Source organism: Sus scrofa, chromosome 14 (genome assembly GCF_054392235.1).
Source record: "Sus scrofa isolate SSC_HxYL_T2T_F1_AM1 chromosome 14, Sscrofa_HxYL_maternal_Yorkshire_Landrace_v2.0, whole genome shotgun sequence".
Taxonomy (NCBI): domain Eukaryota; kingdom Metazoa; phylum Chordata; class Mammalia; order Artiodactyla; family Suidae; genus Sus; species Sus scrofa.
In genome coordinates, this window is record NC_139396.1 from 40,962,735 (window position 1) to 40,987,784 (window position 25,050).

Consider the following 25,050-nt stretch of genomic DNA (forward strand, 5'->3'; position numbering starts at 1 on the left):
CCAGCCTTCCCACACCGCCTGTGCCAAGGAAGTCCACTTGGTGGAGCACCTCCTGTGACTGGAACCTCGCAGGAGGCAGAGGCAGGGACAGCGACTCAGGGTGGTGCCTTTTGGGCAGGGGCAGGAGCAGGGGCAGGGGCAGGGATGGAGGCACTGCAGAGGTGGGGGGGGGGCGCAGGAAAGGAGCTGAGACAGGGCTGGCTGCACAGCCCAGGGCAGGGTCAGGAGTAGAGGCCAGAAAGGAGGCGCGGCCCGGCCCTGGGGCAGGGATGGAGGCAGGGCCAAGGGCAAGGGCGAGGACGAAAAAGGAGCAGGAACAAATTTGGAGGTACCACGCAAGTGGGGACCACCTGGAGGCGGGGTCCAGCCAAAAGGCACCGGGGCGTGAGGGGGTGGGGATGGAGGCGTGGCCTGAGGGGTAGGACAAAAGGTCAGGGGTGGGAATGCGCTGTCGCCCTGCCCCTGCAAATAAATTGCAAGCCCTGCCCAGAGGCCCAGAGGTTCTGACCAAGCCAGAACACAGCCTGCAGCTGGAACTCCAGCAGCCGCTCCAGGCTCTGCTCCCTAAACCCAGAAACAGGAAAGCGAAGGTGCAGTTTCCAGGGCGAGGGTTAGGAGGCAGGCCTGAAGCGCCTATTTGGTTTTCCAGGTCTTCCACCATCAAAGACATGAATTACATGCGGTTCATCAACGCCAGGAGCGCATCCAGAAAGCATTCTGCCATTAGGCTCATGGGTGAGTCCACGCCTTGCTCTCCACGGGGGTCCCGCAGAGCCGCTCCAGGAGGTGTGAGCCAGCCTCTGGGCACACCCAGCACAGGCTTGGCCTTCGCCCTAAGACAACTCGGCTGGAACAGGCAAGAGGGCAGTAAATCAGCAACAGAGCAGGCCAGGCTGCTGTGAACACGTCCTTGTTAGAGTCCAGAGGGCTCTTGTGGGCACAGGAGTCCGGGTTCAGTGCAGCCTGCAGGCGCGTGTGGAATGGGGAGGGCGCGGACATGGGAGAGAAGGAGGTGCACCAGGGAGCTTGGCAGGCTAGCAGGGGCCTGGTGAAGAGGGTTTTCTGCTCTGAGGACCTTGGCTTCTTTCCAGACCTCTCTGCCTTCCTCGTTCACCATACCCATTGCTTAGTTCCTCCACCAGTGAGGTCTGTCCACAGAAAGGGAGCTTCTATGTTTCCTGCAGACTGGCATGCTGTCACTACAAGTTGTTACACTTTCAAGTTGCACTGACTGTAATGCAACAGGCTGAACTACCTCTGTTTATGGAAGTCTTCACTGCAACTCTTTCTCCTCTCCGTTCCTTGTAGCTGAGCTGTTGCTAAAGGCACCAAAATCTGCCATCTCTTTGGTGATTGGAGCCCCAAACCCCAACACGTTCCCTTTCAAGTCTGCGGTCATCACCATAGAAAACGGAGAGACCATCCAATTTAATGAAGACCTGATGAAGAAAGCACTGCAGTATTCTCAAAGTGCAGGGTACCAATCAACAGAGAATTTACCTTTAGGGGTTCATTTTCATGAGCAGTATTCTACAGCCCACTGATGGAGTGACCTCTGTCTTTTTAGCTGGGTAGTCAGCAGTTAGGAAGGTTTGGGGAAGAGCTTTCAAAAAATAAGTAAGGGCAGTGATGATCCTGGGTGCTAAACATGCCTGAGTGAATGCACCTCAGCCTTACTTGACTAGAAGAGGGAGAGGTTTCTGAAAGGAGGTACCATTTGAGCTGAGACTCAAAAGAAAGGAAGGAAGGAAGGGAGGGAGGAGGGAACAGAGGAAGGAAGGGAAAAAGAAGATAGCCAGGTGAAGAAACAGGTGAGGAGAAAACAGGAAAAGGAGGACCCAGGAAGAAGCCCACTGTGAAGTCCTGGGAAATGTTTGAACAATCATGTTCCCTTTCTGGACAGGCAGCTATAAACATGTTGGCCTCAGTTCAGATCCGATGTGTTTAATTTCCTAAAGGCAAATGGAAAACATGCCCTAGACTCTCCCTAGCTAGTCTTCCTTCAGGGATAAAGGGTAACTTACAGAGTATCTATAAATTTTAGGTATCCTACAGAAATCCCCTTGAAGAAAAAACAAAAAAATCCGTTATACAGTAAATGCTCTAAAGTAAAGGAAAGTGCAGGAGTTCCTGTCGTGGTGCACTGGTTAACGAACCCGACTAGGAACCATGAGGTTGGGGGTTCAATCCCTGGCCTCGCTCAGTGGGTTAAGGATCTGGCGTAGGCTGGTGGCTACAGTTCAGATTAGACCCCTAGCCTGGGAACCTTCATATGCCATGGGTGTGGCCCTAGGGAAAAAAAAAAGACCAAAAAAAAAAAAAAAAAAAAGGTGCAGACCCTGGAATAAGAAGATAGCAGAGGGAGTTCTTGTAAGGGCTCAGCGGTAAGGAACCTGACTAGTATACTAGTTCAATCCCTGGCCTCGCTCAGTGGATTAAGGACCTGGCATTGCCGTGAGCTGTGGTGTATGTTGCAGACTCAGCTTGGATCTGGTATTGTTGTTGCTGTGGCATAGGCTGGCCACTATGGCTCTGATTTGACAAATACTAAAGACAAATGTTTAAAAAAAAAAGAAGGCAGTAGATTGGACTCAGCTCATTTTAATCACTAGCTGATTGATTTTTGGTGCCCTTTTTTTTTTTTTTTTTTTTTTTTTTTTTGGTTCCTTTTAGGGCTGCATCCGAGGCATATGGAAGTTCCCAGGCTAGAATGGGAGCTATAGCTGCCAGCCTACACCACAGCCTCAGCCACGAGGGATCCAAGCCCCATCTGCGACCTACAAACACCTCAGGGCAAGGCCCAATCCCCAACCCTATGCACGAGGACAGGGATCAAACACCCATCTTCATGAATACCAGTCGGATTCATTTCCACTTCACCACAATGGGAAATCCTTTGGGTGCATTTCTTAATCTCTAAGGCTGGCGCCTTGTCTTTTAAGTAAAGATAGTCATCAGAGCAAAGCACTGAGGATTTTTAAATTGAATGTATAAAGGGCCTGGTATGAATCCATCATTTAGCTCCTGTCAACTATTATTACAATCTTCACTGTTGTAAATTTTAAAATACCTTTTATGCTTTAGACTCCCAGAACTCTTAATCTGGCTAAAACAGTTACAAATAAAACTGCACGATCCTCCCACCCTCCATTACCCACCCAGCCAAGGACAAATGGACATATGTGTCACATGCGGCAGCCAAGACGGTCTGTGCAAGGTAAGGCTGGAAGGAAGGGGGACCCGAGGCGGGGGGACTCAAACACAGTCACACATCAGCCATCTCTCACTTAAGCCAGAGAGTCAGGGTGGAGGGTACCAAGCCTTTCTTGTCTCCACCTGGACTCTTAAACAGAACTTCAAGACCTTACCCAACTTGATTTCTCCTCAACACGGACCCACCCCAGTGGCCCAGAGCTCTGAGTCACTGGGACCAGATCCCATCTCAACCCCTCCCTGCTGCCAAAGGAGCTCTGCTTAGTTTCCTCTGCCCCAGGGCCACAGCTGAGCTATGCTTGAGCTGATAGCATCTCAGGAAGACTCTTCAGTTCCTCAGAGGGTAGATCCTGATGGTCCTGGGATAAACTGACCCTCCTTTAAGTGTCTGTTTATGTCACTGTCTGTGCCACTGCCTCTTGTACCCTGTCCCCCTCTTGGCTGCTCTTCTCCATATGTACCTGTATGTCCTTGGCTGCCTCCTCTCCTGGGATAGTTCCCTCTCCCTCCTCCCTCACCTTCTCTCTCCTCCCTGCTCCCCTCCCCTCTCCAATTCTCCCCTCCCTTTCCCTTCTCTTCTCTCTCTCTCTCCCCCTACCCCCCACCCCCACTCCCGAGTTCCAATACTCAGAGGAAACCACCACAGGGAGCTCCCAAAGCAGACATTCTGCATGTGCAGTTCTCAGTTCCATTGCTTTTTTTCCTTTTTGTTATTATTATTTCAGGAATAATTAGTCCTGGATAAAGAGGCTCTGTATTAAAGGTTAAACTATGACTCTTCTTCATCTCAAACCAGAATAGTTTTCATTCTCTTCTTTTTTATCCAAATGTAAAAGCTATAATCTAATTAATTAAATGACTAGTAAATAAATTACAATTACAGAATAATGTATTAAAGTAATACAATGCTATAATTCTTCCTCCCTCTTTTGGTACCTAATTAGGAAATATTTTAAAATTAGCTACCGTTTGACGTTTTTTCCTTGATGAAAAACATTTGTGATATCCCAGACTAGTGGGGAAAAAGGTCTTTTCAACAAAATTCTTTTCTTAGGAAAGTACACGAGGAGCTTTTTCTTTCCAAGATGCTCAGGAAACTGTTTTCATTATCTGTGTCAACCTCAGTCACATCACAGAGGAAGGCAGCAGAGGTGGCCACAGGCATCATTAGCTCCCCCACTTGTAGCCCTGCTCTTAACACAGGCCTCCTGGGAATCTGGTTCGACATTTTGGCCACTTTCTTCTCCAGGATGGAGGCTATTTTAAGGGCCCTGGGCTCTGTCTCCATTTTTAAGTCATGCTGCCAGATAACAAACAGCCCTCCTTCACATTCAGGGCATTTGGCTTTCTCATGTCCCCTAATTGACATGGGAAATGCAGGTGATGAGGTTTCCACCTGATCCATGGATGACACACCTGCCACCCTAGTCTTCTGTCTGCTCCCAGGAGCTCCCGTTGAGCACAAATCAATGAGAAACTTTTCACTTGAGGATACAGTTCACCATAAGGTACCAAAAGCTCATAGGGGAAAGGAAAATGGAACAACCTAGACCAAACTGGGAAACCAACATCAGACCTTCTGTCTCAGTCCATAATGGCCCATGTGCTGGTGAAGAGAGTTCGTTGTTGGCTGATGGGGAGGAGAGGTTTGACCTGGGGGTTGTGAAACATCACAAGGTAAGAAAGGACCATTCCGTGATCATGTCAGATTCAGTCAGAACAGACCCCTCTGATTTGGGCTGAAAAATCCCCTGTCTGGCTCTACTGATGCCACTGACATCACAGTGTCCAGGACATCTCCTGAGACTTGTGGGCCTTGTCTTACACCACCTCGGGGCTCCTCCACCACTGCTGACCCCATCCTTTCTGGAAGCGCTCCCCACGGCCCGGCCCCACCTCCCTGGCAGCCTCCTCCTCTGCACCCCATGATTTCTGGGAGCACCTCGAGGTGGGGCCTCAACCCCCTTCCCCATCATGTACACACTCTCCCAGGCATCACACCCAGGCGGTCACACTGAGGGGGCTTTCCAGTGAATGGCGCCCCTCCCACCTCCACCGACTCCCACAGCAGAACTGAAGGAGTCCCCCTTCTTCCTCACTCCCCTCAGGCCACAGTTATGCTCCCTTGCTTCTGACTCCTATAGCCCCTCCCTTCTCCCCAGTCTGGCCATCAGCACATCCCCAGACAACCTTCACCTTCCCCTAGGGCTGCAGCAGACCCTCCCGAGGGAGGCTGCAAACCGCCCAAATCCACCTGTATGCTCCATCGTCCTTGACACCTCCGTTTTGCAGCCAGAATGAGCTTCTCAGACTGCACCTCTGATCATGTGATACCCGTTCCCTCCCTCTACCAAAAATTCTCACTGGCCCCAATTGGCCCAAATGCCTGCATGCGGTGGGCCCGGCCAAAGCTCCCCCAACCTCACTCCACTCCCGCTTCACACTCCACGTCAAGCCACACGATTCTTTCAGTTGCTCAAAATGGGTACCATTTGCCACCCCTCCAATCATTCATTGCCACCTTGGGGAAGCCTTCCCTGAAGGCCCTGAGGTCCCTGACTGCACAAGTCTTCCTGCTATGAGCTCTTAGAACACCATACATCTACACTTCGTGGCGCCTACCACTGGTTCCAAATGTGCTCTGATCTGAGCAGTTACGGGATCAGTAGCCAGCTTCCTGGTGACCAGGACCCACGGGAGAGTAACAACCATGCTGTCATGCCCACCACTCTACCCCCATACCTTACCAGGCCTGGCTTAGAGCAAGGATTGTTAGAGAAGAGATAAAAGGGAAAAAATGAATTTTAGGAGCCAAATCAGTTATGGGATTTTAACCCAGGACAGAGGTGGACAAAATGTCTTGAAAGCCAAACCCAGCCCTCGTCTGATTCTGTGAGAGAGCTTGATTGGACCCACACCCATTGGCTCCCCTACTGTCCATGGTGTTCTCTCATCAGGGAGTAAGATGAGTAGTTGCGATGGAGATGCCGGGGCCCACAAAACACTTGCCGTCTGGCATTTACAGGAAACACACTGACTCCTGCTCTGGAATCCTAGTGACCTCAAACTAAAAAAAACGGCGGTGGGGATGTTCCTAAGATTCGAAACCATACCATCCAAGCTAACCTCGGCTTCTTTTCTTAGGTGTTTGAAATGATCGTTAATCCTGGAGATAATATCCTCGTAAATGAACCTGTTTATCCAGGAATGATTCATGCCGTGAGTACGCAGTTCTACAAAACGCAACTCTCTTTCTCATAAGAAATAACAAGACACCATTACACCTTTAGAATCTTGTGTCCACTGAAAACTGGATAGCATCTTTCTACTGTAAACAGGAGAATCTTAAGATATGCAAAATAGGTTAAATGTCTGTCCTCTCGGGCTTATACATTTCTTTTTACAGAGTCGAGTTGTACACATGCTAAATGTGGGTTGTGCAAAATCATGTCCAATTTTCTTAATCTTTCACTTGAAATGTGACTTAATTGACCAAAGCATCTTTCATGACTATCCTTTATTACCATATGCCCAAGGATAATCATAGGTCATTGTACTGTAACTATAAGCCAACATGGTGTAATGAGGACTTTCCACTCCAGTGTTAATTACAGGGACTCTAGTGTCCAGAGCGAGGAAGCTGGTCACCTGCTCTGCTGGCCACTGGTCAGACCACACTGCTATCCCCGGCACAGAGCTGGGGAAAAGTCAGAGGAAGGAACCAGAGTAAACAGGGAATTGGAGACCATGCCCCATGATGAATGGTTTTAGGAGGTGCTCTTTCTCCCAAAAGAGGAGACTCAACAGGAACATGAGCACTGTCCTCAACTACATCAAACGGAGCCACGTGACAGAGGACTTAGACTGGGAGGGGCTTGTCCTTAGAGTCATTTCAAATGCTGCAACTGACAAGGGCTCAATCTCTAAAGTGTACAAACACCTTATACAACTCAACACCAAAAAACCAATAACCCAACTGAAAAACGGGCACAAGATCTAAACAGACATTTCTCCAATGAAGACAGATGGATGGCCAACCGGCATGTGAAAAATGTTCAACATCACTAATTATTAGAGAAATGCAAAGCAAAAGTACTCTGAGGCACCATCTCACACCAGTCAGAATGGCTGTGAATAATAAGTCCACAGATAACGAATGCTGGAGAGGGTGTGGAGAAAAGAGAACACTCCTCCACTATTGGTGGAAATGTAAATTGGTACAACCACTATGAAACAATATGGGAGGGACCTCAGAAAATTAAATATAAAACTACCATATGGTCCAGCAATCCCACTCCTCAGCATATACCTAGACAAAACTTTTACTAAAGAAGATACATGTACCCCCATTTGCATTGCAGCATTATTCACAATAGCCACAACATGGAAACAACCTAAAGTTCCATAGACAGAAGAAGATGTGGTGTATTCCACACAATGGAATTCTACTCAGCCATTAAAAAGAACAAAATCATGCCATTTGCAGCAACATGGATGGAACTAGAGATCTCATACTAAGTGAAGAAAGTCAGAAAGAGAAAGACAAATACCATACGATATCGCTTATATCTGGAATCTAATGTATGGCACAAAGGACCCTGTAGAAGGAAACCAACTCATGGACTTGGAGAACAGTCTTGTGGTTGCTGAGGGGAAGCGAGAGGGAGTGGGATGGACTGGGAGTTCGGGGCTAGTAGATGAAAACTTATTGCATTTGGAGTGGATAAGCAATGAGATCCTGCTGTATGTCACAGGGAACTATATCTAGTCACTTGTGATGGAACAAGGTGGAGGATAAAATGAGAAAATACGTCACATACATATGACAATTTCCTGTACAGCAGAAATCCACATAACAATGTAAATCAGCTATAATAGAAAAATAAATAATAAAAACCTAAAAAAAAGTAAAAATGAAGAACTAGAACCAAACTCAACACTCCCAAGTAGGAGGAAAATTATACTATAAAAATTGCTTTTCCAATCAACAATCTGAAGAGGAAATTAAGAAAACAATTCCATTTATAATACCATCCAAAAGAAGAAAATTTCTGGGAAAAAAAAATCTAACAAAGGAGGTGAAAGCCTTGTACACTGAAAACTACAAACATTGCTCAGAAAAGTTAAAGACCCCAAGAAAGGGAAAGTCGTCACCTTCTCGTAGACTGGAACATGTAATACTGCTCAGTGAGACACTACCAAAGGAAGCTACAGAGCCAGTGCAATCCTCATCAAAACCCCAATGGCCTTTTTGGCAGACATGGAAAGGCCAGTCCTCAAATTCTTATGGGATGGGAAGTGGTCCTAAGAGTCATAACAATCCTGAGACAGGACAAAGTTAAGGACTCACAGTTCCCAATTTCAAAACCAACTGCAAAGCTACAGTCCTCAAAACCCTGTGGTCCAGCCGTAAGCATGGACACACACTTCAATGGGGTAGAACTGAGAGCACAGACATAACCTCTATACCTGCAGCCAATGGATTTCCACAAGGGTAGCAAGACCATTTGACAGGGAAAATTGTCTCTTCCATAAATTGTGCTGGGACAGCCAGATTTCCATGGGCAAAAGAGAAAAAGACCCTCACTCTGAAGAATTCAACTCAAAATGGATCAAAGACCTAAACATAAGAGCAAGAAGTATAAACTCTTAGAAGAAAACATAGCAGCAAATCTTCTTGACCATACGGTAGGCACTAATTTCTTAAGTATGACAATGAAAACACAAGCAACAATAAAGACACAGTTAAACTGAACTTCATCAAAATTGAAAAACTTTTCAAAATTTTATTGGAGTGTAGTTGACTTACCATGTTGTATTAGTTTTAGAGGAACAACAAAGTGAATTGGTTACACACACACTCCAAATACAGATATATATATATATCCATTCTTTTTTTCTCATAGAGGTTATTACAGACTAGGGACTCGAGTTCCCTAAATGATACAGTAGGTTCTTGTTAATCATCTATTTAAAATACCAGTGTATATATGTTGTTTCCATGCTCCTGATTCCCCCCTCCCCTCCACAGTTTCCCCTAGGTAGCCACAAGATGGCTTTTGAAATCTGTGAGTTCGTTTCCGTTTTACAAATAAGTTCTTTCGCATTATTTGTGATAGATTCCACATATAAGTGAAATCATATGACAGTTCTCTTTCTCTGACTTACTTCACTCAGTATGACAATCTCTAGTTACATCCATGTTGCTGCAAATGGTGGTGTTTCATTCTTTTTTATGGCTGAGAAATATTCCACTGGATGTAGGTACCACTTCTTCTTTATCTATTCCTCCCCTGATGGACATTTAGGTGGCTTCCATGTCTTGGCTATTGTGAATAGTGCTGCAATGAACACTGGGGTGCATGTCTCTTTTCAAATTATGGTTTTCTCTGGATATGCCCAGGAGTGACACTGCTGGATCATACGGCCATTCTCCATTTAATGTTTAAACAACCTCCATACTGTTCTCCATAGTGGTTGCACCAATTTACATTCCCACCCACACTGTAGGAGGGTTTCCTTTTCTCCACACCCTCTCCGGCATTTACTGTTTGTAGAAATTTTGATGATGGCCATAATGGCCAATATGAGGTGATACCTCATAAAACTGAAAAACTTTTGAGCATCACAGGACATGATGAAGAAAGTGAAAAGAAAACCTATGGAGTGGGAGAAACTATCAGCAAGCATACATGTGATAAAAGCTCAATTTCCAGAGTATGTGAAGACTTCCTATAAGTGAAACCAATTTTAAAATAGACAAAGCATTTGAATGGACGTTTCTCCAAAGAAGATATGCAAATACCCAATCAATACATGAAAAGATGCTCTACATCATTAGTCATTAGGGAACGAAAATCAAAACCATGGTGACATACCACCTCACATCTACTAGGATGGCTATTCTTTTTCTTAATGGAGCACAGCAAGGAATGGTGACTATGTGGAGAAATTGGAACCCAAGTACATTGTTGAAAGAAATGTAAAATGGTGCAGCCCCTGTGGAAAACCCTTTGTCAGTGCCTCCAAACACTGAACACACAATTACCACATGACTCACCAATTCCACTGCCAGTACATAACCAAAAAGATTGGACGGCTGGGGCTCCAACAGAAACATTAATGTTCACAGCAGCATTAGTCACAAGAGCCATGAGGTGAGGGCAGCCCAAGTGTACACCAGGGCACGAATAGAATGTGGTCCATCCACACTGTGGAATATTACTCAGCCAGGAAAAGGGAGGACATTCTCATACCTGCCACCGTACAGGCAAACCTGGAAACCATTCGGCCAAGTGAAAGAGCCAGACACTAAAGGCCACAGTGGCAGCATATGGAAGTGCCCATCCAAAGATCAAACCCACACCTCCTCAGAGACAATGTCAGATCCTTAACCCACTATGCCACGGCAGTAACTCCTCGACCTCTTTATTCATGGTACATGTGTTTTTCAAGCTGAAGACCTGTTAAATTTGCCTTAAGTAGGTTCTGACTATTCTCACTTAGGGCATAGTTCTACATTTAACCAAAAGAAGAGTGTTTGCTTATTCTCTGGAAAAAAAAAAAAAATTCTGACAACCTCACTCAATTACTGTTATTTTTTAAACTTTCTGTTGAAATACAGTTGATTTTCAACATTGGTTCAGTTTCAGAGATACAGTACAGTGATTCAATACATACACATTTGTTGTATAAATAAGTTCATTTGTATTTTCTTAGATTCCACATGTAAGCAATAGCATATGACATTAATCTTTCTCTGGCTGGTTGACTTCAATTAGTATGATAATATTTAGATCCATTCATGTTGCTGCACATGGCATTATTGCATTCATCTTTGAAGCCAAATACTATTCCATTTACACACACACACACATACACACACACACACACACACACACACACACACACCCCCAGATCTTTATCCATTCATCTGTTGAAAGTCTTTTAGATTGATCCCATGTCTTGGCTGCTATGTGTAGAGTGCTGCTATGAACAACTGGATCCAGGTATCTTTTCTAATTATAGTTTTCTCCATACGAATGTCCAGGATCGGGATCATTGGATCATGTAGTAACTGTATTTTTAGTGTTTTAAGAAACCTCCATTCTGCTGTCCATGGTGCTTAGACAAATTTACATTCCCATAATAGTGTAGGAGGGTCTGCTTCACAACCTCTCCAGCATCGTTTTTTTGTAGGTGTTTAATGATGCCCATTCTGACTGGTGTGAGGTGATAGCTCATCGTAATCTGAATTTGCATTTCTCTAATAATTTGTCATGTTGAGCATCGTTTCATGTGACAGCTGGCCATCTGTATGTCTTCTTTGGACAAAAGTCAACTTAGGTATTCTGCCCACTTTTTGAGATGGTTGTGTGGAGAGGGCGGGGGAGAGATATGCGAGGCAGTTGGATGAGATCTTCATACATTTTGGAAATGAATCCCTCCCTGGCTACACTGCTTTCAAATGTTTTCTCCCCGTCTGTACACTGTCTTCTCATTTTGTTCAGGGCTTCCTTCCTAGGTTTATCAAGCCCAGATATTTTCTCTATGTTCATCCATGAACAATAAGCATAAGCACACAAGACTTGTATAAAACTAGATCTATAAGCAAGGACACAACTTGGGATTTCCATCTCTACGATCAGTAAATTACTGAAACACTCCCACATTTCTCAGTAAGCTGCTGTCCTGATGCCTGTCAGTGCCCTGGCACAACCTGGGCTCTTCTGGCCCCTCTGCTGAGACCACCTGAATCCCCCATGGGACACAGCTAGTGCTGCACAGCAGGGGGACTCCAGGACCCCACTCCAGCCTGCTCTGTATCTACTGTGCCCGAGCTACAGCTCTTGTCCAATATTTTGAAGGTCACCTCTGCTGATATCTCTTTTATGCATTAGCCTCACAGAAGCTTTACACAATTCATTTACATCGTCCAGAAGCATTCATTAATAAACACCAATGTCATAATCAGAATGATAAAGATAATTCGGTCAGAAGAGGCTGGGCTATGCTGTGTAACAGGTGACTTCCACATCTCGGTGGCCTACGGCTACAGAGACCTGTCTCTCTCACATGACATGGACACCACAGCTCTGCCCCATGTTATCTTCATCACAAGCCCCAAACGGACAGAAGCAGCCTCCTCTGGAAGGTTGCCAGTCTGAGAGCAGGAGGACAGGGAAACAGCCACAAGCTGGGCTCTAAGGTTTCTGCTGGGAACAAAGACACGTCACCTTTGCTCCCAATTTACTGGCCAGAGCCAGACCCATGGCCAAGCTTGACACATACGAGCAGGGAAAGACACTCTTCCTCTGGGAACTGACAGGGGTTGTTTGGGAACCATCGTGTCCCTCAGGTCTCCCGGTATAGAGCTGAGCCCAGGTGTGTGTCAAAGGGTCAACATGGTTACAGTCCCCTCAGTGTAAGATCCAGTGGCCCCATCATTTGGGAATCACATCTGAATCCGGGGCTGTCTTCCTCCTTTTTCGGGACAGCTGCGACCACTGGGCTGCAACATCCTCACCGTTGCCAGTGATGAGCATGGGATCATTCCAGACTCCCTCAAAGAAATACTTGCCAAATGGAAACCAGAAGATGCAAAGAACCCCGAGAAAAACACCCCCAAGTTTCTCTACACCATCCCAAACGGCAGCAACCCTGCTGGGACTTCATTAACTACTGACCGCAAAAAAGAAATCTATGAGGTAGTTTCAAAAAGGGGTTACCTGCCTGTGCTCTTGTTTCTTTCTGACGCTTTAGAAGAGCTCTGTGCAAAGTCTCTCTCTTATCAGCCTCTTGCTCCCAAGGGAGAGGACATTTAATACAAGGAAATCATCTGAGACTCCCAAGGGTGCCCATAAATCGAAACACTAGAAATTCCTACACTCTGCTGGACTAGGAGGTTTTTTCTTCCCCTTTAAGTGATATGACGAGAAATGCTCTTCTTGGTGTGATGCTAAACTCTATGAGCTTATGTCCTAATTGCCACCACGTCTGATGTTCCTCATCTTATGTCTGTATTTTTCAGCCTGTCACTTCCCATTTCGGGATACAAAGAAATGCCTTAAAAAGAGGAGGCAGGCCCCTTTTGTAAGGTTTGTAAAATTGAGGGGCCTGACCACAGCTGCTAAGATTTTCACTGTAAACTTTTCTTGAAGGCTCTCATTTTGAGCTACACAGAGATGTTTGGAAAAGAAGAAAAACCTTCCTTTCCAAATAATTTCTGCTTTTTAAAACCTTGCCTTTTGTAAAGCCTCTCTTATGCACATGAACGTGTTCCTAAAACAGGTACCAAGCCTGAGATAAACTACAGAGGATGTACATGTGCAGTGGGATCAAGAGAAAGACTTCAGACAGCTCCTGTCCTTTCTTCTGTCCAATATCGTCGGACTCCCTTTCTCACACACTCCTGGGCGCCTCCCGGGTTCTCTGGTACTCGTCACATCCCCCCACACACCCACCTGGTCCGAGGGCTGCAAACTCCATCCTGCAGAGGACCTGCCTCTGCCCTGACCCCGGACAGCTGAATCCACCCCCTCCATCCGACCAGCACCCAACCAACGTCCCACAGGCACTTCCTACTTCACGGGGCCAAGACAGACCTCGTGATCTTGCCCAGCCTCACCCTGACCTCCAAGGCGCCACCCTTCTGTCTCTCCATCTGCACCCCTCCCTCTCTCCATCTGCCACCAAGATCCCACACCTCCCAGCTCCTCCATGTGCCCCTCCCACCACCTCCAGTATCCCATCCTCCCCCACCCTGTCCACACCCCACCCTCCCCTGGCCACCTTCCTGCTGACCCTGTGACTCCACCACAAGGCTCCACCCTCCGGCCCCTGGGGACCTGCCTGCTCAAGTACAGACCTCCAGCCTGTCCTCCAGGGCCGCCCCCTTCAAATAAGACCAGAGCCCTCCACCTCCTGTTCACGGTGATGGGACTGTCCCCCATCCTCAGGCCAGGGCCTCTCACGTCCCCCTTGCTGCAGCCACACAGACTTCCTTCTGTCCCTGAAACAACTGCCCCTTCCAGAACCATCTCCTCCTCGCTCCTGCTAAGAAATTCCTCACCCCTCGCCCTTCCCACCCGTCCTCCCCTCAGCTCAACGCTTCTCCCCTGACATTTGCACACCTGGTCCCTTGCTGTCAGCCTGAGCTCTCCTGTCACCTGCTCAGGTCGGGCTTCTGGGTGATGCCACTGGAAGTAGCTGCCTGGCTCTTTCACTTGCTGCCCAGCCCTCCCGGCCTCCCCCAATACTCCTCTGATCACCAGAATCTGGCTCGTGTTCCTTCCGTCTTTCCCACCAGCATGTCAGTTCCCTGAGGACAGAGGCTGTAGACTTGTTCCTGTCCTCACTCTCATCCTGGGACAGCATCCCAGGAAGGAAAGGAGGGATGGAGGGAGGGAAGGGGGGAGGAAGGTAGAGAGAGAGCAGGAGGGAGTGGGGAAGGAGGGAAGGAAGGGAAGGAGGGAAGGACGGTGGGTAGGAGGGAAGGAAGGGGTACAAAAAGCTATGATTCCAAGTGATCTTCACCTTCGATGGCACGTAAGAAATAAACATACTACTTCAACCTTTTCTAGCTGGCAAGAAAGTATGACTTCCTCATCATCGAAGACGACCCTTACTACTTTCTGCAGTTCAACAAGGTAAGTGACAGAGTCCCCTCTGCCCTCAGTGACAGGATGGGGGGTGCTGTGACTGGATTGCTGGGAGGCAGCCTGGCTGCTGAGTGTTTGCATCTCACTGCTTGACCAGATATCACCGACCTTGACACTAGTGGCCGGCTCCCTGCTGTGCACTTGGAGGAACACGGGAGCCAAGGTGAGGGTGGTCCTGACTCCAGGTCCAGGCCGTAGCCCCTCAGACCTCGTCCCAGGGATGTGAAGTGGGTCTCTGCTCAGAGTCAAGCTCAGTGTCTCGGGGAGGCTGATGAGGCCAGAGGACCTGGGAGCCGGGTCCAGGCTGGAGGAGGAGGTGGGCTGGACTCTGTCAGGGCGTCCTTGTGGGCAGAGGAGGGGCTTCCTAGCACCTGCCCCACACCTGTCCCCTCCGTTCTAGTGCCCCCACCTTACCTTACCTGCACAATGAGGGGTTTCGGATCCTTTTCCACTATCTACCAGCATCCTGTCCTCCTAGACAACAGCAGTGGCTCAGATGCCCAGTCCTGTTCCTCAAAACCAACCCCATCTCTCCTTGTTCAATGTCAGTTCCTCAACACCCAGCCCTCTATTTGCTCTCAGGGCTGCAGAGGACATACACAGGGATTCTTCTACTTTAAATCTACAGAAAAGGAACACAACCTGCCTCTTCTCTCTAGTTGATCTGAACATTGTGTGTGCCTGCTACACGCCCCCAGCATGTGCACGGTCCCCTTTCTTGTCTGTGTTAGTCTTGAAGCTAACACTCAAGTTTCAGCTTCCACCCTGACCACATTTCTCCATAGTCTTGCGCCTCCAGCTGGGCAAGAGCCAGCATTCTCTTTCGAAAGAGACTTGCATTCTAGGGGCCTTTGGTTCTGGTCGTTTCCAAAATACTTTTTTCTTGAATCCATCCTCTATCTGTTCATCCTGGATTTCAAGTCTTGGGACAAGGAGGTCCTGGTAAAGGTCTCTAAGTGCACAAGAGCAGCATCTTGAGCCAGTGAAAGCATGCGTGCACGCACATGCGTGTTTCTGTGTATCCACGTGCATGTGCACACGAGAGTGTGTGTGTCCTTGTACCTGGGCACACATGTGTGTGCAGGCATGTTTGTGTGTGTTGGGCTAAAAGGCACGAGGAGGCCGAGTCCAAGCAGGCATCGCTGGATCTTACTCCAAGGCCGAGATGCAGGGAGTCGAACGGCCGCTGGTGCTCCTGCTCTCCAGGCCATGTCCTGCCCACTGCGCCCACCAAGAGAAGACACGTCCCTAACACAGCTCCCAACCCACCCTGTTCTCCTTCCATTTCCAGCCCTGGGCACCGACCTTCCTCTCCATGGACATCGATGGCCGTGTCATCAGAGCCGACTCTTTCTCCAAAGTCCTATCCCCTGGGTAAGGCCCTGGCTCTGCCTTCACCGGACCTGAAGGTGATGGAGTCTGTACCACCGTGTCCTTAGTCCAGACAGCTCTTCTCATGTAAAGCATTTGCACTGCACTCGCCTCCACCTACCCATTTGATTATCATTATTAGGTCTGGCCTGTTCTCACCTTGTCCTCAGCTGTCAAAGGTACTTGGCCATTAAGCTAGGGATGTAGGGACAGTGACACTGTAGGGTTGGGTTGCACATAGGAAAGAGCACATTCAGCAATACCTGGTCAGATATGCATTCTATTTTAAGTGTGCACTTAAATTCAAATGTGTATTTTAAATAAGTTTTATGAGAATGTTTTAACAGTCTAGGTCCCTATGACCCCAGGTCACAATGCTCTTCTCATGAAATCACTGCCATGACATTATTCATTGTTAATATAAGCTTACTGTTGTGCCTGTTCTTTCTGCAGGTTAAGAATAGGGTTTTTAACTGGCCCAAAGCCCTTGATCGAGAGAATTGTGTTACACACAGAAATTTCAACGATGCATCCCAGCACTTTTTCCCAGGTGAGGACAATTTAGGAAATAGGCATTTTAAAAGCAGATCATAATAGAGAACAGACTCCTGCAAAGAGGACTGAGTGCAAGTGGCCGAGAGAGAAAACACTAGCTGCACCTCTGCTTCCATATGGACAGAATTAGGAGACCAGACACCCCACATGTTTGCTCAAAAAGGCAAAAGAGATCACAACGAACTGCTGTTTCACAGTGTAGACCAAGTTCCTTGAGAGGCACAGCTCATCCACCTCGTGTTCTGGCATCAAGCCCAGGAGCCCTGGAAACCCGTGTGGGACTCTGCAAAGATGGAGACGTTTGCAGAAATCACCCAACCTTAGCTTCCTTGTCCTTGGTCTGAGAGCAAGGTGCCAAACCTGCCAGCGGGCCGCGGGCACCTTTACTGCCCATGTGCAAAATTCCCCTAAGACAGCAGCTGGCATGTATTTTAATCCCCAAAGTTATTTTTGGAGAATTTATACATTTCTTCACAAGCTTTGAGAAATCACTGGACCTAATGCGCTCCTGAGAATCAGATCTTAAGGACAGAATTGCATCCTAAGATCCTAAAGGGAACACATGTTGAGTGGACATTTGCTTGATACTACACATTCGACCAAATGCTCCTCGCCCCATGTTTTGTCAAGTTGGGCACGTTTTCCATATTTTTGTGTCTGTTACCAACCACATTTCACAATCCACTTGTAACATTTAGAACTTCCACTCTGGATAGAAAACCTCTGACTGTATTATATAATTTTACTTTTCTTTTGTAGGCTTGCTCTCTGTAGAGAGGCCATCCAGTGTGGCAATTACTGGATGGATGTGGGTTGGACAGGCTGACTAGAGTCCAGGTTCTGTGAGCTGCGACCTCAGGAAAGCTCATGACCCTGTGCCTCAGTCTCTTTGTCAGTAGAATGGAGATAACATCCTGCCTGGCAAGGGAGTTACAAAGGTTAAATTATCTGAAAGATTTTCACGCTTTTACACCAGTTTCTGACACATAGGAAGTACCAAATGAATACTTCTTAAATTTACTATTTTTGTTGACATTGTTTTCAATCAACATTATTATAAATCACTGACTAAAGCTTGGCTCAGCTTGCTCTACCTTCTTCAGGTGATCTGCTTGTATGTTTGGCAAAAAACACATCTTGGGGGGCTGAAGCATGATGCTGTTACTGTCTCATCCTTTAGCTCCTGGTATCACAGCTTCTCCACCAGTGGGGAGAGGACGGCTTCCGGGCTCAAATGGAGAGGTACTGCATTTGGTGCCGAACTTTACATAGAAATAGACTGCACTCTGTTCATTTTCATTTTGAATTATTCCACGGCAACGGGAAAAACATGACGGTAAAAAGATAGGAGTTCCCATCATGGCTCAGTGGCTAATGAACCCAACTAGTATCCATGAGCATGCGGGTTTGATCCCTGGCCTCACTCAGTGGGTTAAGGGCCCAGTGTTGCTGTGAGCTGAGGTGAAGGTCACAGAAGTGGCTCGGATCCCATGTTGCTGTGGCCGTGGTGTAGGCCAGCAGCGTAGGTCCAATGCAACCCCTAGCCTGGGAACCTCCATATACTGCAGCTACGGCCATAAAAAGGCAAAAGAACAAAAATCTTACCACCAGACATGCCAAGTAAATATGCTCTATTCCCTTAGCAAGAGCTCACCATTTTTGTCTGCATAGAAAATCTAAGTTCTCAGAGACTGGACTCTAAAGCCTTTTGGTTTCTGCCATCAATGTGCTCAACATGCCCGTTCTGTTCTTTGTTCCTCTAGGGTGACCAAAGTGTACAGGAAGCAGATGGATGCACTACTGGCAGCTGCAGACAAGTGGCTGAGTGGTGAGTGGGGCACATCCTGTCCTGTGCCAACAACAGGAGCACGTCCATGAGTGAGTGATAAACCCCACAGAGCCATCCTGGGGGAGGACACTGGGGCCCAGGAGTATTCCTCTCAGGGAAATGCTACCCCATCAATAATCTCAGAAGTAACACTGCAAACCCTGGCACAAGTCTATGCATTTCTACTTGATCTGACTCTGCCAAGAATCTGCGGTTTAAGCAAAAAAGACCACGTGGTCTAACCATCCAACAGCAATAGCCTACTTAGGGCTAAATAACATCTGTACTCCAAAGGTTTTCCAACTTGTGCTCCCAACAGACAAGGACCGTGAAATAAACAACATACACGTTTCCTAACCAGACCCTATGAAGACAAAATGGTACAATCAAAGGCAAAGTTCTCATTACAGGTGATCTGCCTTTACATCATTAACATCATTTATCTAATGTGATCTGTTGCTAATCGGATTCCAGCATGATTTAGAGTTGATATTCTAGTAAGGAAGAAAGTAAAACGAATCACATAGCTTTAATTACACCACTAAACATGCGTTTGCTGTGAGGAATAGTAAATACAACATATCCATTCCTTATATCCATCATATCTTGTTCCCTATGAGTCTTGATAAAAACAGAATTAGAATCTCTTTGATACGAGTACTCTTCTACCACTTCGTATGGCAAAGTTGATGAGAAGGTTTTAATCAACAGCACGGCGTTTTATGTAAAGGGGAATCATTACAATCAAAAGAATTTTCTCGGTTTCTCTATCCTTATAGTCAATGAAACATGAAGCCTATAAATGCACCTGGAATCCTTGAATTTTTAAGTACGATTCCTTTCATAACTAAGTATATTCTGAGAAAAACTTCAATTCATTGGACTTCTGAACTATTACGTAAATGATAGGATTTATTGAAATGCTAGAGGATTCTCGAAAGCACTGAGGAATCCTCTTCTAAAACTGAAAGAGCCGTTTTAGCTTAGGAACAGCTCTAAGGAAGGGAAGCAGGGGCTGGATTTCCTGCACTGCCCCGAGATCAGCTAATATCATCCATACACACACCAGTCCCCTCACTCGCTTTCAACCCTCCACACTCCCTGTCCAAAATAAAACTCAGAACACCAATCCTCAGGACCCATAAACCGACGGTTTTAGACAGTGCTATCGCTTTTTTGGAAACAGGAGATTACAGTTACTGCAACCTGTCATTTAGGCAGTTCCGCTGATGTCAGCGAAAATGGCCCCGGAAGTATTTCTTCTCTTCTTTTGTTTTGTAGGTTTGGCAGAATGGCATGTTCCTACGGCTGGAATGTTCTTATGGGTTAAAATCAAGGGCATGAATGATGTAAGGAAACTGATTGAAGAAAAAGCCATGAAAAAAGAGGTAAAACAGGAGGAAAACCTATTCTTTGTCTTGAGGTTCTTAATAAAAATGGCAAGAGATGTTTATCTTTGCTCACCACCTGCCCCGCGCCCCCTCCCCACCCCCGCACATAATGTGTGACTATCAGACAGGTTATCTGGTTGCCAGGATCAGACAAGATCTGGGGTACATAATAGTCTTCTGGTCCAGACAAGTGGAAATGCAGCCTCTGATTAGCTCAGTGCCAGGAGCTCAGCCCTGGAGCCACTGTCCTTGGGTAGGAACCCCAGCTCCAGCCCTTTCCTGACCCATGGCTTTGGGCAGGCTGCCCTCTGGAGTTTCATCTGTAAAGTGCAGATAAGAAAAATCCCCCCCTTTTAGGATGGCAGTGATGATGAAAGGAGTCCCTGTGGGTAAAGCACTTCGAGGAACACCTGGCACGCAGGAAGTGCTTGCTTGATGAGTATTAGCCATTAGAATTTATTTCTTTTCCATGTTGGAAAAAGCTTTATAGACACTTCATCATAAATAACGATAACACTGGCCATTCGAATTTCAAATGGAAGGAATTTTTTCCTGGTTATGAAAGTAAAGCATACTCATGAAGCATTACACTTCATCAGTGCATAATGAAAATTTACGTGCATCATTTTACCCATAATAGCCCCAAATTTCACCACTCAGATCTTTTGATCATTCAGGGTGTGTTTTCAGAAGCGTTTGTATATAACTAGTATTTTCACTATGCAATTATTTTCTTATTATAGTTGATTTACACAATTACATTGGTTTGGGGTGTATAACAGAGTGAATCAATTATTTTTAAAGATTTTACTCCATGGAAAATGACTATAGGATTTCCTGTCATGGCTCAGTGGTAATGAACCTAACAGCATCCAGTAGGATGTGGGTTCAGTCCCTGGCCTTGCTCAGTGGGTTAATATCTGTCGTTGCTGTGTCTGTGGTGTAGGCTGGCAACTACAGCTCCAATTCGACCCCTAGCCTGGGAACTCCCATATGCCATGGGTGCAGCCCTGAAAAGGCAGGAAACAAATGACTACCAAATATTGACTATATTCCCAGTGCTGTGTAATACGTCCTGGTATCTTATTTATCTTATAGATAGTAGTTTGTACCTCTCAATCCTCTACCCCTACCATGCCCCTCCCCCTTCCCTCTTCCCAATGGCCGCCACTAATTTGTTCTCTGTGAGTCGTTTTCTTGTTAATATATTTCTTCACTTTATCTTTTAGATTCTGCATATCAATGATAGCATATGGGCTTTTTCTTTCTCTGACATATTTCACTCAATATAATACCCTCCAGGTCTATCCATGTTACCACAAATGGAAGGAATTCATTATTTTATGGCTGAGTCACATTCCACTGTATCCATGTACCACATCCTCTTTATGCACTCATCTGCTGATAGACATTTAGGTTACTTCCATGTGTTGTCTATTGTAAATTGTGCTGCAGTGAACACTGGGGTGCATGGAACTTCTTCCTAAAGTGCTCCCCCTGCTGGTGTCTGGACACACCTTACCTCTCAGGTCCCAGCTTGAAGGTCACCTCCAAATTGGACAGCTTAACAAGGGTTTCTCCTTGTTTGAAATTACTTTCCTGGTTCCAGGAAACATTGATTCTTGTTTATTACCTTGCCTCTTGCTCGTACAAGCTGTTCTTTGTCCATTCAAGCCAGAATTTGTGTTTTTCCTGTTCCTATGCATTCTTTATTCCATGTGGAGAAGAGGTAGCATTTCTCTTTCTACTGTAAACACTCTTCCACTTTCTATGCTTTTAGTTTGTTTGTTGTATGCTATGCGGGATTTTTATGAAGTTGCGTTTTCGCTTGCGAGTTCTTTAACTGCTCTTAAACTTAAAGAGGCCGCCCCTTCCCCAATGACATTCTCCTGTACTTTCTTTCGTTTTCCTTTAATGGCTCATCATCTCTTCTCCATATACTCTCTCAGATTTTCATGCTTCCAGGATACCATTTCTACTTTGACAGTTCAGCTCCTTGCCCCTACTTCCGAGCATCCTTCTCTTTAGCATCTCCGGAGCAGATGGACATGGTGAGTACAACAGTCTCTCTAGGTAACACTAGAGATCGAGGCCTTTTTTATGTTCCTCTTTTGAGTTACGACATGACTTGATGTCGTCTTCCGTTTTTCAAAAACGGGTATCACTTGGAAAGACATGGCACCATTGAAAGAAGTTGCTGGGCTTCTACAGACAAATGATGAGGCCAAGCTGGAGTTCAGTTTTGTCACCTCCATCAATAGGCTTCAGGCCCACTCACCAGTGCTGGCAGGTTACCACTCGTTATGAGGAGACCCTCTTTCCCTCCCTCCGAGAATTCACGAGAGCCCAAAGTACAAACTCATGAAGCTATCAGGCACGTTCTCAGAAGGAAAAAATTGCATACAGGGTCAGCTAGAATCATGTTCATTCATGAATTAAGTGCAAGTCCTGCTTAACCAAGATAACAAGCAGCCAAGAAACACGTTCCTAAGGACTGTGTGTCGGGAACCCACAGAAGACCATAGGCTGATGAGTCCAGGAGCTGGAAGAAGTGTGCATACTTATCCTTGCACAGGGACTGGCTCTGGGCATGTTCCTCACTTACCCTCTTGCTCACATCATCACATGCGCTTTTCACAAGTTACATGTGAGTAGAGATGGACGAATGTACAGAAGGCAAATGCAAGTAAGAGAGAACCTGAAAAAGTCATTCGTGTGGTAGGGGGAAACTGTAACCTGCAGGGATATAAGAATTTTTTTAAAAAGTTCTAGGACTTTGATATGCTTCCATCTACATATGTTAGCATCCCACCAGATAAAGCTGAGGTTAATCCTGACCTTTCATGGCCTGATCTCACCTTAAGAAGGACTCTTTGTTTAAAAAAATTATTTTCAGGAGTTCCCCTCATGGTGCAGAGGTTAACGAATCTGACTAGGAACCATGAGGTTGCGGGTTCGATCCCTGGCCTTGCTCAGTGGGTTAAGGATCCAGCGTTGCCGTGGTCTGTGGTGTAGTTTGCAGATGTGGCTCGGATCCGGCATTGTGGTGGCATAGGCTAGAGGCTACAGCTCCGTTTCTACCCCTAGCCTGGGAACCTCCATGTACCTCAGGAAATGGCCCCAGAAAAGGCAAAAAGACCAAAAAAAAAAAAAAATTATTTTCAGTGGTGCCCATGGAAGTTCCCAGGCCAGGGATCAAACCCGCACCACAGCAGCAACCCAAGTCGCTTCACGGACCACACTCAACCCTTAACCTGTTGTGCCACAAGGGAACTCCAATCTTTGCTTAAATTGTTGAAATTATGACAGACCTTCCCTAAACGGCATCCTAATTTGATAAAGTCTTATCTCTTTTCTATTTTAGGGCTTCCAGAGATTAGCTCAACTTATAAGAGAATCGTTATGAAGAAACCAAACTCTTCACAGCACCTAACGTTGTTCACATAAGTGATTTCTATGTTGGAGCAGGACAAAAGGATCACTGGTGTTAGACTTAAAGACATATGTCACCAAACATGTCATGTCTGTAGTAATCTAACTAGACAACTTTTGAAGTGCCCTTAAACCAATCAGACTGCCACAATATACGTATAATCCACCTGTATCTCTTGATCAATTTTCAACCCACAAACAACTATATTTATCTTGGATTTTTAACATAAAGAACTCTGGTAGTTGCTTTGTAATGTCCCATAATCTTCTTTGAAACTAGTATTTTACGGTAAATTATTTATAATAATCAATGTCAAATGATACTATGTAGTGTGAACTTTATTTCTAGGAAAATATAATGAAAGCTTGTTGCAAAACTTAGAATTTGACCATTATACATAACTTTCAACAAGAGTAACACATTATACATAATACATTATGCCACTGAAATCTCTTTAAAATAAAATTCTGAAATTAAACATACCTCAAGGTCAGCCTATTAATTCTAAGTAAGGCAAGATCCAGGACTTAGAAAAATATACCACATTTTAGAAGGCGGAGCAAGATGGCAGAGGAGCAAGAGGTCATGCACACTTTCTCCCACAAACACATCTACATGTAAAACTACTCGCACAGAACATCAACTGAAGGCTGGCAGAAGAACTTAAACCTCCAAAAAGGGCAAGAAACTCTTGACATAACTGGTTAGAACAAAAGAAAAAAAGAGAAAAGGAATCAGGACGGGACTAGCATTCCTGAGAGGGAGCCTTGAAGGAGAAAAGGACCCCACCTCTTGGGAAGCCACCTAACTGATGAAAGATCAGCTGAGTTGGCAGGACCTCAAAGTCCCTGAGAAAAGCATAAATGCTGGACTGAGAACAGCAAAGCAGAGTTAGAGCCGCACAGATCAGCTGAACCACCGGCCTGGACACCACAGCCTGAGACACTCGGGTGGAGGCTGGGCGCTGACTCAGACTCCAGAGCTCAGTCCGGGGGAGAGAACTGGGGATGGCATGAGGGGCTAAAGAGCAGTGCGCCACGGGCTAAGGAGGGGAATGCCACGGCAGAGGGAACCTGGGAGAAGGTCCAGACCTGCAGGAGAGGCAAAGCACCATTGTTGGGGAGGGGAGAGGAGGAAGGACGGGCTGCCATAGAAAACTCCCCACGCAAGCACATGCCTGCTGGCTTAAAAGGTGGGGCGGCTCTGCAGGCTATGGGTGGCAAGAAGCCTCTTGCTCATTTAAGGGAGATTAGATGCTTCTTGTGCAGACTACCAGTGGCCAGACACCCCTGTGTGGGCTAAGGACATAAGAGGGCTAACTGCAACGTGGTGCCTCTGGAACTATCTACAGGTGGAAGGGACAGACTGTGGCAGTTGTCTCAGAGGGCAGAAGGAGGCATGGCTTGCCACCACTGGGGGCCTGTGAATGGGCTCCACCAGCGACCCCAGTCACCTCAGGGATTGCCAAAAAAGAAAAAAAGAGGGCATTGCAACCAAGCACCATATGCTGTTGCTCTCACTCCCCTAGGAACACACCCACCCTGCAGCTGCCACTGCCAAACGGTCTGGGTGACCCCCAGACACTTGGTCACTGCCCCT

At 46.4% G+C, this 25,050-nt stretch overlaps 1 protein-coding gene and 1 long non-coding RNA gene across 3 annotated transcripts in view; one reads left to right on the forward strand and one right to left on the reverse strand.

Moving 5' to 3' along the window:
- Positions 1 to 25,050, reverse strand: part of LOC146396506 (uncharacterized) — a 229,565-nt gene that overhangs the window by 177,568 nt on the left and 26,947 nt on the right. The window lies entirely within an intron of this gene.
- On the forward strand, positions 396 to 23,933 carry AADAT (aminoadipate aminotransferase). Its single transcript, XM_021073251.2, has 13 exons — positions 396 to 735; positions 1,309 to 1,477; positions 3,085 to 3,217; positions 6,358 to 6,432; positions 12,711 to 12,920; positions 14,796 to 14,861; positions 16,165 to 16,247; positions 16,698 to 16,794; positions 17,980 to 18,041; positions 18,563 to 18,627; positions 19,909 to 20,015; positions 21,968 to 22,069; positions 23,383 to 23,933. The coding sequence occupies exons 1-13, from the start codon at positions 444 to 446 to the stop codon at positions 23,422 to 23,424; spliced, it is 1,503 nt and encodes a 500-aa protein (XP_020928910.2). The 5' UTR covers positions 396 to 443; the 3' UTR covers positions 23,425 to 23,933.

Coding starts and splice junctions, on each gene's coding strand:
- AADAT (XM_021073251.2), top strand. CDS start 444: ATGCGCTGTCGCCCTGCCCCTGCAAATAAATTGCAAGCCCTGCCCAGA. Junction 18,042..18,562: donor TTCCGGGCTCAAATGGAGAG/GTACTGCATTTG, acceptor TTGTTCCTCTAG/GGTGACCAAAGTGTACAGGA. Junction 20,016..21,967: donor AAAAAGCCATGAAAAAAGAG/GTAAAACAGGAG, acceptor ATACTCTCTCAG/ATTTTCATGCTTCCAGGATA.